Below are 13,593 nucleotides of genomic sequence, written 5' to 3'. Positions count from 1 at the left end.
TTCACCACACCTCTTGGCAGCCAGCTCTGTGGCCCAATTGATCTTATGGTTGTAAAGGTTTTTCCTACTATTTAAGCAAAACTTTCCTCACTTAATCCCATTATTCCTCATCACTGACATTCGGTAGGGTTTCATTCAATCTGCAGCAAACCTCAAAAGGCTTTGGATGAGCCCTGAGGGGAAGAAGCAAATCAAGTGGGAATACAGGATTTTAATTTGTTCCTTGTTAGCTCCTCTACAACAATTCCAAATTGATCAGATTTCTCCCTACAGATTATGGTCTGTACTGATGGTGTTTAATACAAACCAGGCAAGGGGGCTCTGGAAGAATGCTCATAATTTCCACCTTTTCAACTGACAATATCAAGCTTCCTTTGTTCCTTCACCTCAAGCTTCAAAATTTCTAGCAGCATTAAAGAGGAAAACAAGAGTGTTCTGCCCAAAGCAGCCCAGTTAATATTTTCACAGGCAAGTGAAATCAGCTCCTTGCAGACAGTATCTAACACCTTGGTCCTCTCAAGACTAAAAGGAAAATTCTTTCTCCCCACAGGGAGGGTGTTTCAGATAGCAAACTAGGCTGGAAGGACACTGGAACATCCTGATATACTTTTCTGGGCCAGTACAGCATTATGACTTTGTAACATTAGTTTGATTCAAAATATGGCACATTAAAAAGTACAACATGTTACAATGTCATAACACAATACATTCACTCCACAGGAGAAACGAGGGAAAGCAGCAAGAATAACAATAATCAAAAGGCAACAGCTTAGGGAAGAGTAAGATTGTGCCCTTTTCAGAAAGGAAAACAGTCATAAATAGGATAATGCAGACATAAACGACACTACAATCAGAGACTCTTCATTCTCAGTTTTCAGCATTTTAGAAACCTTCATCTTCACAAGAAAAGCACCCAAGAAATTCAAGATAAAGCAACATTTTCATGGTCACACAGCAAGCCAGTGACAGAATCACACTTAGTACCAATTTTGAATACGTTGGATGGAAAAGAATCCTAGCAAGGACAGCAAGGGCTCGTCTTCCTAATTCCACATTTCTGCTTTGAGGGTTTATGCTCGGCTTTCCAATGTTTTCTTTCATCTCTCTTCTTTAAGGGGGAGAGGAGATTTGTAGGCAAAGCAGCATATTTCAAACAAAAATTGGATAAAGAAAAGACAGAGCTTTTCCAGATTGCCTCAGGAAGGAGATTGAAGGCATGCCTTTATATTATTGTGGTATTTGAGTAAAGATGGAACACTATGCTGAAGAGGACAGTTTTCAAGGAGTATCTTAAAAGAGGAACTGTAGACTGCCTGTTGGACATTAAACGGAGTGTTATTCCAGGCAGAAAGGCAGCATGGAAGAAGGGTCAAAGATTAAAGCAGGCAAAGCGATCAGCGCCATCAAGAAGCTGTGGCAAATGTGAGAAAATAGGAATAGCCACAATATAAATTCAGACACAAATATAAAGTACAGAATCTTGTTGCAAGTGCCAAGACAAAGATGATCCCTATAGACCCATGAACATGCTGAACAGCAGAGATATAGAGTGAAGTTGTAGTACTGAAAGACACTCGAGTGAAGACTGAAGTCTCAACAAAGAAGAGTAAATTCTGGAGAATCTCCCATAGCTTTAGAGTCACTCTGAAGTTAAGGATGAGATTGATAATTGCAGTCAGTAGAGGAAATGCTAGCAATTTAGAAAGAAGCAGTATTTTACATCAGACTTTGCATTCAGAGCAAAATATGAATTTTTTTTAAGAAGATAGTCCTTCATATTAATAAAATTTCTATCTATATTTTCCATTAACTTGAATTCAAAAAAGCCAAACACGTTAAAAAGCAAAGACATCCTTTCCAAAATATTTCAGTACAGTTTGATTAGCGCTCTTCAGTTGATATGACCCGGTGCAATTTAGTTAAATTAATTGAGATTACAAGTATTTCTATTACTCAGGAATCTCACTGTAATTTTGATTTTGACTTTAGATACACTAGTATAAAACTGTAAGTTTTCAATTCAAATAGTAGGAGCTATAGCAGGACAGAGCCAATGCAAGTTTAGTAAGAACCGTATCTTAAGTCGCAGCTTTCCTTCTCTACTAATTCACCAATTGCTAGGTCCTTTGTTGCCAGGTAGCAAGAGTTGTGCTTAGAACACTGTCCAGCGATAACTTCTAATATTCAAGAAAACATGCCATGTTTTACATTACCATGTTAAAGACGTGATCTTTACATCACTCCACCACACTTGAGCAGGTACAAATTGGAAAGAATCAGTGTTCCTATCTAAAGTTGTCAGCAGCAAATTATACATAAGCTCAAGTTTTAGACGGCTGCCAGTAAATAATTCTGAACCTCTCTTTCTCCTTCTGACACAGAGGAGTGGAAGCAGAACCATGCACCCCAAATTTTTATTCATCATCGTGATATTCCTCTGCAAGAAGGAAAAAAAAAAAAAAAAAGAAGGAAACAAAGAAAAAAGGAAACAAAGAAAAAGAAAGGTTTTTGGGAAAAAATAGATCTGGAACAGTGTTTCTTACGTTTACCTCCTGATTCCTCAAAGTACATAGTGCTGCTCAGCACAGATGATATGGGGAGAGTAGGACTCAGATTTACTGCAATCTGCAAGAGGGGAAAACAAATCCAAATGCATAGTGTACAAACAAAGTACCAGCTTTTGTAGATCAGGAGGGATAAATTGAGAGCGAGATGGCTGAAAGGAATGAAGATTATCAACCACTGTTGTCAGGAAGGCAACTTAAGGAAGAGCAACAATTGCACTGATGTGGTCAGAGGTCAGTGTTACCTGTAAATTACTTGTTGGACATCCCAATAAAAGTGAGCTCAGTACAGTTTCCAGAAAGCCCCACTCTTTTTACTTCAAAAGAAACAAGTTTGATTGCCAAAACTGAGAATCTGAAATTATTCTCCTGTTAGGTACTGCGTCTCTAATTTGGCCATTGTCTTACAGATCAGTGCCTTTACAGTTCCCAGCTTTCCTTTTTTCCCTCCCATTAGAATCAGTCTGCAATAATGAACCATAGAGCCAAATGAATAAATTCCTACTCTGCACATTCAAAGTATGTTTCTCCTGTTCCTACAGTTTAGTACACTTTTTATTACTTTTCACAGAAAGAATTCTTATGTCTTGGTTCTGCCAAATCCCCAGTTATGGGGTATCATTTTCAACATAACAGTGATGAGGTGTGGCCAAAGTCAACCTAAAGCTGCAAGCTCTGAACGATTTGGACACTTCAATAAACTGAATGATGCTGCTGGTTGCTCAAGCTACAGGAAACACATCCCCAAAAGAGTTCAGTTTGAAACCTGAAGGATCTCTTCAGATATTTTCAAAGTCTGGGTTACAAAGATTACTCTCAGGAATAGGATAAAGAAAAAACAGGCTTTGATTGTACACCGCATCTCTAAAATTTACAGTAAATGTATAGGATAAGCATTGTCAGCTCATCCTTTTCTTAAAATGGCCTCCCATAGTCAAATTACAGTGAATGTTTCTCTTGATAATGAGCTGCAAGATGTTCTGAGACACAGGTGTAGGAGGGCAAGAGGCAAAGACATATAACACTTTCTTGACTGACAAGTCCTAGAGTATCATAGAACCTTCCACAAAAATGTAAGGAAGACCATGATCACATCTGTTGTATCGGCATTTAAAAAATCCCCAGTCTCTGTTAGAAGAAAATGACTGAAGATGGATAAGGATTATCTTTGGATGAACCCGTACCTCCTCAAACTTAAACTTAAGCTATTGCTGTGCGTAGTGGAAGATCCCATTTCAGCATCTAGACACAAGCGTTAGAAATTGCAAACAAGAGCACATCCCTTCTGCTAAATCCTTTTGGGTTTGGGGTGTAGGTTTTTTGTTTTGTTTAAGAAATAAAAAAAGAGACAGTATCCATTTATCTTTCATTTTTTCCCCAATGGAAAAACATTTTGACAAAAGCAAGTATTTATGCAAAGTATTCTTTCATGAATGTGAGAGTTAGTAAGCATCTGCAAATCATTACACCAGATTCCTCAAAAGCTCACAACGAGACCTGTGCTACCATACTTTGCCCAGCAATAACTTATCTCAGTTATTTGGTAAATTTTAAACCAGTTAAAAAAAAAAAAAAAAGAAAAGAAGAGAGAAAAAAAGAAAAGAGAGAGTGAGCAAGGACCCAAAGAGGAGACAGTGAGTAAACTCAGCATCTATCTCCCATATGGACTTGGTCAAGTAACTATAAGTTAACACAGGAGCACAAGTGTTGTCAGGGCTGTGAGTTACCACTGCTTTTTGCTGAGCATCTGAGGTTACTCTCACCTCTCTCCAAGATATGCAAGAATGTCAAATTAATTCAGGAAGGATGCTCCATTTCAGCTAATTACTAGAGTGCCAGCTGGATGGAGCAGTGCACATAGAGGGGTGTACCTGCCAATGCCACATGTAGGTAAACAGAAGAGAATAGACCAGACTATTTCAGTTGGAAGTGACCTACAATGATCATCTAGTCCAACTGCCTGACCAATTCAGAGCTGACCAAAACTTAAAGCACATTAAGGGCATTGTCCAAACGTCTCATAAACACTGCCAGGCTTGGGGCATCGACCACATCTCTAGGAAGCCTGTTCCAGTGTTTGACCACCCTCTCAGTAAAGAAACAATTCCTCATGTCCAGTCTAAACCTCCCCTTTGGTGCAGCTTTGAACCATTCCCACACATCCTATCACTCTGGATACCAGGGGAAGAGCTCAGCATCTCCATCTCTATTTCCTCTCCCCAGGAAGCTGTAGAGAACAATGAGGTCTTTCAGCCCTTTCACCAGCTTTGTTACTCTTCTGTGGACACATTCAAGGACCTTCACATCCTTCTTGAATTGTGGGGCCCAGAACTTCACAGAGGATTCAAGATGAGGCCACACCAATGCTGAATACAGTGGGATAATCACCCTTTTTGACCAGCTGGTTATACTGTGTCTGATGCACCCTAGGATGTGGTTTGCCATCTTGGCTGCCAGGACCACGCGAAGATGTCCTGCATCCCAGTCTCAGGTCTGAGTCACAGTCAGCAAATCCCATAGCGCATTCAGTTCTAACAACAAACATAGGCAGCTACTGTTCATGAGCACAGACTCCCCTATTCACTTTTACAGTCATAGCTCGTCGTAGCCCCAAATCCACTGATGCATTAGCTGAGAAGGAGGCAGGAGATAAAGGCTGACAGAAACTAGGACCCAGGGCCTGTTGGCTCCAATGCCACCCTTATCATTTCACCTAAGAATGAATAGTAAGTGGGTGAGGTTACCCCAAAGTTTAGAAGCTACAGCTTCATACTCAGCAACAGATTCTATTATATCTCTTTGTAAAGGTGCTCACTTCACTAGGAAGAGGAACATTGTAACAGCAGCCAGCAGTATCCACAATAAAAGCCTGTCAATGATCTACTGACCTACCTCAAGCCTCTGAGACTGAGTTTCCCTCTGTGTTCAGAATGGGAGATATATGAGCTAACAATTGCTAAGTGGTGACAATTCACAAGTCGATTGCTAAGTGGCGTGGCAATTGAAGTGCCTCCACTGTCCATTATTTAATCCACAACTCTTTTAATACTAAATTAAGGGCTTTAAAATCAGGACAGAGGCTCCTGGAACTCTGTGGCTTCGGCTTCTAGGCAAACCAAATAACTACCATCCCAGAAACACCATCGGGGTTAGAGTACGAACAGGTTAACAGCTTTTATTTAACATATCAAACCCTCATTTCAAGGCAAAAATATAGAAGATTTTAAGGTAGCATTAACAACAAGCAATCAGGTCTTAAAAAAAAAATATATATATATGCTAATAATCTATTTGAGGAAGTGCCCTTCCTGAAACAAAATGAGAAATAATGCCTTTTTACTACCTAGCAAGTTTGCAGTACATGCACTGTAAAAATCACTCCCTGCAGAGATTCATCATACTGGGTATTTCTGGCAAAATATCCTCCTCATACCTGGAATCTTGTTCTTTCTGCAGCATAGACTTGATAATGAAGCATGGCTTGCAAGACTTTTTTGTGACCATCTGGTACCAAGCAGACAGCCCCTAGGATCTCCAGCACAGCAATCTTGGTCTTAATGTTCTCAGTCCGTAAGCTCTGGGAGATGATGTTGATGCTCTCTGGATGAGCCAGGACATGAGCCCGTCCTTGGGAGTTGTTCATCAGTGCCTTGATACACCCTATAACGGATGTGTGTATACGGCTCTCTGAGGTCTCATAGTCCATGCTCTTCAGGAAGTTCAGCAAACAGCTCAGGCCATCCAGCTCAATAAACCTGGTCACAAACCTGGCAGGGGCGGGGAATAGATATGAAAAATAAGGAAAGCAGACCAAAGGCAGTTTATTCAAAAGACACCATATTATTCAACCCTGCATCTGTAAAAGCTGGCTAGTTTTTAGCCTAAAGTTCACAGAAGAATTCCCAGGTAATTAAGAAAAACAAACCAAACCAAATCAAACAAAACAGAGAAAACAGACTAGCTAATAATGATGTGTCACATAGTTTCAGGGTAAATATATTCTATCACCTTATGACTCTACTGTTAGGTTGCTGTGTTCTTTGTTGCACTCACCACCAACTACCTGCTGTGGCCCACTCCAATAGTTGCTGCATTTTTAAGGCTAAACAGATTCTTTCAAATTGCTACGTCTTACATACATGCCAATACACACAAGATACATTTTCATACAGACTCATCACCACACTTACGGGTTCAGCTTATCTTGAAAACCATTTTTAGACTTAGGTCAAACTTTTAGCCAATACTACTTATAGGCTTCCACCTCCAGGAGTGGGTACACTGACAGGGGCAAACTCATTACCGCTCATTACAGTCTCTGAGCTGTACTGACTTCACACTCTGATCCTGTGATATACATATAGGAACATATAAAGTTAAAGTTTAAAAGGTATGTGTTCTTTAGTAAAAGAGAAAGCTCCTAAAATGGCCTTTGCTGCATTTTTTGTTTGATTGTTTGTTTTGAGTTTGAGGAGGTATATTAAGGATGGAAAAGGTCCACTATCAACCTGCAGTAGCAAAATGTACAGTAAAAACATCATAAATAGAGGAAATACAGAATTAATCAGTTACCAGATGACAGACTGAAGACTGAACCTATAGTAGGACAGGTTTATTTTGATTATTGACATTGTTAGAGATCTGTTTCCACTGTATTCTACCACAAAATTTGCCATAAGATTATGGAAACTGAGGATGAAAACAGTATACGTGAAAGTCCTTGGAAAAGTTTAAAGTTTCATTAAAAACTAAGGTTAAAAAATCCAGATGGGTCAAATTAGACCACGCAGACAGCCTCCTAGACAAATCAATAGAAATGAATGGAATTATTTAAGTCAGTTCAAACCAATAATTCTAGCAATGCTTCATTTGAGTTCCCAGGCTTAAAAATGGGGATTCGAACATAGGAAAAGGGCTGCAAATGATTTCTTGAGAACACTTTGCCTCCTGCCTCCTCTAACAGGTTGTTCAGGTAGGTGCACTTTTTTAGAATGTCTGAATGCAAAACCATGTGAAGTACATTTGAATTTTCAGTCTACCAAAACGTACACCAACAATAACATGTCCATGACCACACTCTAAACAGCATAATGTAGAAAGACACCTGAAACGAATGAAAAGGTTGTTAACTGCCACCTGTGAAACAAATTAAGAATACCAAAAGTCCGTATCATTTTGCCTTAACCTAACCCCTCTTCCTCCCTGTTGGATACTCCCTATTGTGCTGTCTTTCTCTTTTCTGCCCTTATATGAGATGCTGCTCCTAATATGCATCAGTAATGGAAGCACCATACTGAAAGACTGAATTTTACTGTTCATGTCTCTGCACCAGGAAGACAAACCTGAGTCATACTTATGTATCTCCTGGATAATATGGACTTGACATATAGTGGTTACACCCCACACTACACAGGAATTTTCAGGGCCTACCTGAAAGTTATGCTCACTATGCTGATAGATTGGCCAACTTGCAGCTTCTTTGAGCCAGCAGTTTAACCAGAAACATGGCAAAGCCTGGTGCTTTCAATGAAGTTTCAGTCTGAGGTTTGGGTTTTGTTCAAAACTGAATTTTAAAGTGAATATCAGAGTAAGGGCAAGCACATACAGGAACACACGTGCACCAAAAATGAAAACAAGGTTTAGTTGAACCCTGCTAAGACATTCTGCCAAGTTGCACACAGGTCTGAGTGCACATTCTTCGGAGACATCATCTTGTCTACCCTAACAAATCGTAGGGGCAAAAACCTCTCTGCCTCCAGGTGAGAGAGTGGGATCAACATTGTGCACCACAAATTTGGTAAGTCACTCAAAGCAGTTTATTATTTAAACTGATTATAGAAAGATTAAAACTTATTTCAGTTTTTGCAATGCACTTAGCTGCTAGCATGCCAAAGACGACTGAAATAAATGCCTTCGTGGCTAAAAGAATTGCTGCCAAGGATGTATTTGGAACCACAATAAGCACAAACTCAACTTGCACCACACAATGTGATGCCAATGACTTCCAAGCATTTCTCTAACCCTAGGCCTAAAGAGCAGAGTTGCTCCTTGCCTCTACTATGGAGGGACTAGTCTAAAATCTCCTTCTCGCCTCCAAAGTTCAGTTCTATGAATCCATCCTATACCTTAGTTATTCCCTCCATCTTTTAGGGGAGGAAAAAAAAAGCTGATGTTTTGCCGTTCTTTTCAGTTTTGGGGCTGAGGGAAGACTTAAGATGGACACCCTTCTGAAGGTACAGAGCTCTACTGACAAAAGAAAACATCCTGAAGAAGCAGCTGAGCAAAGGGTCCCTTGAATGTACTTTTGGATGGAACACCTGGTCTTATGGGAAGACATACAAGGCAATACAACCTTCATGTATTTTAGCCTCTGATGACCTTACCTTATGGGGAAAGGAAAAAAAAAAAGCTAAATGCACAGGAGTCACATTGTCCCAATTAAGTACAATCCCTTAGTAAATTCACTGGCAGAGCAATTTTTCTAGAACTGTTTGTATGAGATCATTCCAAAAAGGACACATGCGCAGGAAAGTGGTGTGTGCCACAGACCTTGATTAATGACATAATTTAAAACAATGTCGGGATTTTCCTGTACTCTTCCCAGTCCAGAGAGCAAACAGTAAGCTGCATTACCCATAGGAAGCAAAACCAAGTACCTTCCCATTTCAGCTGACATCAGAAGCAGGAATCAAATTATGATTTTCACCTTCCTTTTCCAAAACACTTAGTTCACTATTCTCCGGAAAAGCCAGAAATCATGCAAGAGGAAGATAAACAAAAGGCGATAGCAGTTTCTGAGCCAACAGACACTCTCAGTATGAGGATTTGCTCGGTGTGAGCATGTATACGGGGAGGTATGTACCTAAACATCTGTACAGGAGAGAAAAAGAAGTGGGAGTTTGGCTGACAGGCTGAGCACCATAATCCTCACACTGTTTGGTGTTTGTGCATCTGTATGTCTGTAAGCAGGGATGTGTACGTGTGCGCGCAAAGGCAAACCCAACTCATACCAATGAAGTACCTTCTTCCCCACAATATACACCTATGTAACTGACTGCCATCCTATACATCTTGTATGCTGCAGAATAAGGTCTTGTTCTAGACTGAAAGGTGTAAATTTAAGCATATTTGCCAATGCTAACACATTCAAAAACTCAAGTGTAAATAAAGCAGGGTGTGTTTTAATAGGTGCTAAACAAGCAAATTAAAGCCTAACCTCACCTCAGACTCTCACTTGACCAGTTTAGCACACTTTAAAAGGCAGGGCGCCTCTTAGTCTTTCAAGTTTTAGAGAGTGCTGATCAGAATGAGTTAGCTAGCTCTAATAACAAACCTTTCATCCAAATACAGATGCGGTGCTGCCTAAGATGTAATGACCCACTGATGGATTCCAAGTGTAGTGGGGGGACAGCCTCCCTGTGAGACTTGATCCAGCTCAGGAAAGACAGAAAGATCATATGACGTGGTGTGCAGAGAGCAGGATGTTCCCACCCGGTTAACAGCCAAGGCTACACTTCCCTGCAGCATCAGTTTTTGAAACAGGAGGCACACGTAATCCTGACAGCTACTGAACTGCTGAAAAATTCAGTGTAATGGGTTTTGCTTGCTGGACACATAAATTATCATCTCCAGTATGCACTTGAATGCAACATGGTTAAATCAAACAAAAATAACAGGAGGTAAATCTGAGTTAAACAAAAGGAGAAAAGCAGACAGCAAAGGGAGTTAGTGATGATTCAGACTAAAGGAGGTATTTTTCTGGGGTTCCAAAAAATATTTTTTATCTTAGTCCCTTGTAAGTTTTTACTTTTGCTGCACTTCCGAACCCCATTCTTGGGCACTAAAATACCAAAAGAAAAGCTCTTCTCTTGCTGCTTCTGTCCAATAGTTTGTCATCACACTTGCTTATAGTCATAAGTTCTTACAAACCTAAAAGAAAATGTGTTCCTTTACAAGATGCAGATGTGGGGTTTTTGTTCTCTAAGGCTGGGGTTGTTCCTGCGTGCTAGGACACAACCTGGCTTTATTATTTCAGGGCAGCTCCTAAACACAGAAAAAAAATGCACTTGCTCAAAGGCGGCCAGCTACCTGCCCAGGGATGCTTCTATCACCTTTTCTCCAAAGAGGAGAGAAACTTGAGTCTGGGTAGGTCTGCTTCAGTTTTTGCGGCTGTTAGAACTGGTGGGTTGGAATCGAGGCATGGATTAGTACCAGTACTCTGCATTTTCTACTAGAAGAGACACAGTTCTACAGTAAAATAAAACTCAGAGCCAAACAAATGCATTTTTCTTCTTTTGATTCCTCTAGATCAGAGAATTCAAGCAGAAGAGCTTCTTGGTAAGCTGTCAGAGCCCCCGTGTACCCTACCATCACAAATGGATCCCAGACAGTTCATCCTGTGTGAATTTAGGTCTCTATTTTTTTCAGAGGCCTGATGAACAGAAGAGGCAAGGAAAATAGGATTTGATGTCCAAATTCAACTAGAAAGACTAGTATTTTGAAGGCTTGAGTATCGTGCTGCTTATGAGAGGGATTTGATGGAGTCGAGGGCCTCTCTACTGCAACCTTTCCATCAAGAAGAAATTGGCTTGTTGATCAGGCATTGGCATTCAGCCCATTTGGCAGCTAACAAATTGAGTCGCTGGAAATTAGTTGAGACATAGGACTTAACTCAAAATTTGGCTTGGCTTAACTATTTAAAAAAAAAAAAAAGTCCCATAACCATCGCCAGCGATTTAGAAGAGAACACTTTATAGGGCGGCTCATAGATGCTTGTACTGAAGCTTGTTAGGGTTATTATAAACAGATGAAGCAACACGCTGTTGTCAAGGGGATCCAGCAGAAGCAATATAGGTCTGAGAAGGAAAACCTTGTAAGGCTTTGAGGAAAAGACATTTCTCTCTCTTCTTCCCTATTACCTTGCTTTCAACAAGGAGGCTGGTCTGTCCTATTCAAAATGACAGGGCAGAATAACCAGCAGTGGCCACCAAAGGGTTTCAGCTGGACATAGCAGAGAGGCCTTTCTGCTGTGGCTATGCTCAATGAAAGCTATCACTTTCACAGAGGAAGCATCAAACCAGCTCCACATTAATGTAATAGAGTCGCTACATCAAGTCTCAACAGCACAGGACTTTGGTTTAAAATCTTTGTGAGAGTTGAGAGATTGGTAGTGTCTTAGCTTCCATTTGAACACAAAGTCCAGCTGCATTTTACTTTATGCCTCAGAGGAGCATCAGAATCTGGCTTTGTGCTGTCTTACAGCCCATCACAACAGGAGGTAAAACACTGAAGTTTAAGCTGATGTGCTCTACCTCGTAGATGCCGTGAGGTGAGAAGCTGCCTGCAGTCAACTTTTTAAACATAATGAAGGGGAGAACAATCACCACTTAGCTCTGCAAGACGACCCAGAAATATCTTCAAGTCAATGTAACTTTAATGCAAATTTTTTAAGATAATTTTTTTTAGTTGTTTCTATTTATTTGGTTTGGTTTGGATCTCCCCTAAAAATACCCTGTTTGATTAGGCATTATTGAAGCTCTCTGAAACTATGATTTCAGCATAATGTGCATGCAAACACCTTTGGCCTACTTTGGCCCCAGTACAAAGACATTCAGAAACTTTTTGACCAAGTGTTTCCTGAGATCATATCAACTATAGTTATTGCTTCTGCATAATGCTCTTCAAAGTGTAAAATGGAAAAGGTTTCTGTGCTAGTTAGTTTGCTATTGTTCAGAGCATTGTTCCCAGAAAAACAAAGATGACCTTACCTTCAAAGACACAGTACACAATAAAGTCTCTTAATATTTCTCTATGCCACAGTTACACATAGAACAGGAAGAATGCCAAGCCAGGTGATGTCAGATGGATTAGCTGCTTTGTACCAAACAGTTCACATTACTAAAGATAAGGGGAAGCCTGAATTCAAAGTTCAGAGCAGAGGCTGAGATTTTGCCCAACATGAATCAAATTACATGGGATGTTCAGGGGGATCTGAAGTCAAGAATCTGATCTTCATAGTCATTACCTGTGTTTGCATATATCTGCCACAGGTTTTTCATAGCAGACTTTGCCTTTTATTTTCCTGAAGCTACATGCTTCAGCATTAGCGTGCCCTCTCAACTAGGCAGGTTCAGACCAGGAACTGTGGGGCACTCTGTGGATTGTTTGAAATATCAGAGAGGCTTGTGTGAGGTGAGACAATGAGGTTTCTGTTCTTGCCACTCTTTCCCGTGTCACATCTGACCAAAAGGAGGCGGTGAATTGTGATGAAAGACGAACAACATTACCTCATGGGCTGAGTCCGCAGAGCTGTCTTCAAGTCTTCAACTATTTTATTTTTCATTTCTGTTTCTTCTTCATCGAAAGCATACAGAGTCTGCATCTGTTCAGAAAGAAGACAACCATCAGGAAAGCTCGGGTGCCTGGAAGCTAAGAGACAGGCAGGGAATTATGAAAACCAACTATCCCATCAACCCACGCAGAGGTGCCTGCCGACCTCTCACCAGGAAAGCAGCGCCTCAGCTACAAAACTGAATCCAGATGAGGCTGCTCAAGCGGACTGGCAGCAGCATACCACTTTGCCACACTGGCTAAACTAGGGTTCTCAGATTACCCCCCAAAAATCATACTTGCCAGTATGGCCTCAGAAAACTGTACCTAATTTGGAACAGTGATCTGCTGTGGTGATCTATGGATATGTGAGGCAAAGTTTGAAAGGGAGAGGTAATATCTTTTATTAGACTGACATAGCTGGAGGGATTGGGGGGGAGGAAGAAAAAAAACCCTGACTTGTGTGTCAGGTTTCAAAGCATAAAAGCTTTTTCTTCAAGTGACTAAACAGCCTGCAAGTATCCTGAATTACAATTAGTGTACATACAAGTTTGACTTTTATTCCCCACACCAAGTATATTACCTGTTTTAAGATACTGACTTTCCCTATACACTTTGCCCTTGCTAATTAGGAACATTTACTGCTGAAAGCTGGAGCATCAAAAAAATCCCTGTCCCTGTTTTTTAACAAGTAAGCCAA

The 13,593-nt window shown here is 40.5% G+C and overlaps 1 protein-coding gene across 6 annotated transcripts in view; it reads right to left on the bottom strand.

Annotated features, from left to right (window-relative positions):
* DAAM2 (dishevelled associated activator of morphogenesis 2) overlaps positions 1-13,593 on the bottom strand; it is a 205,642-nt gene that overhangs the window by 60,553 nt on the left and 131,496 nt on the right. For all 6 annotated transcript variants that reach the window (XM_075749014.1, XM_075749017.1, XM_075749019.1 and 3 more), the window contains 2 exons: positions 12,851-12,945; positions 5,998-6,331 (listed from right to left, as the gene is read on the bottom strand). In XM_075749014.1, coding sequence (XP_075605129.1) covers positions 5,998-6,331; positions 12,851-12,945 — 429 coding nt within the window. The remainder of the gene's footprint in view (positions 1-5,997; positions 6,332-12,850; positions 12,946-13,593) is intronic.

This window comes from Balearica regulorum, chromosome 3 (assembly GCF_011004875.1).
Source record: "Balearica regulorum gibbericeps isolate bBalReg1 chromosome 3, bBalReg1.pri, whole genome shotgun sequence".
Lineage (NCBI taxonomy): Eukaryota > Metazoa > Chordata > Aves > Gruiformes > Gruidae > Balearica > Balearica regulorum.
This window is presented reverse-complemented; position numbering and strand designations above follow the sequence as displayed.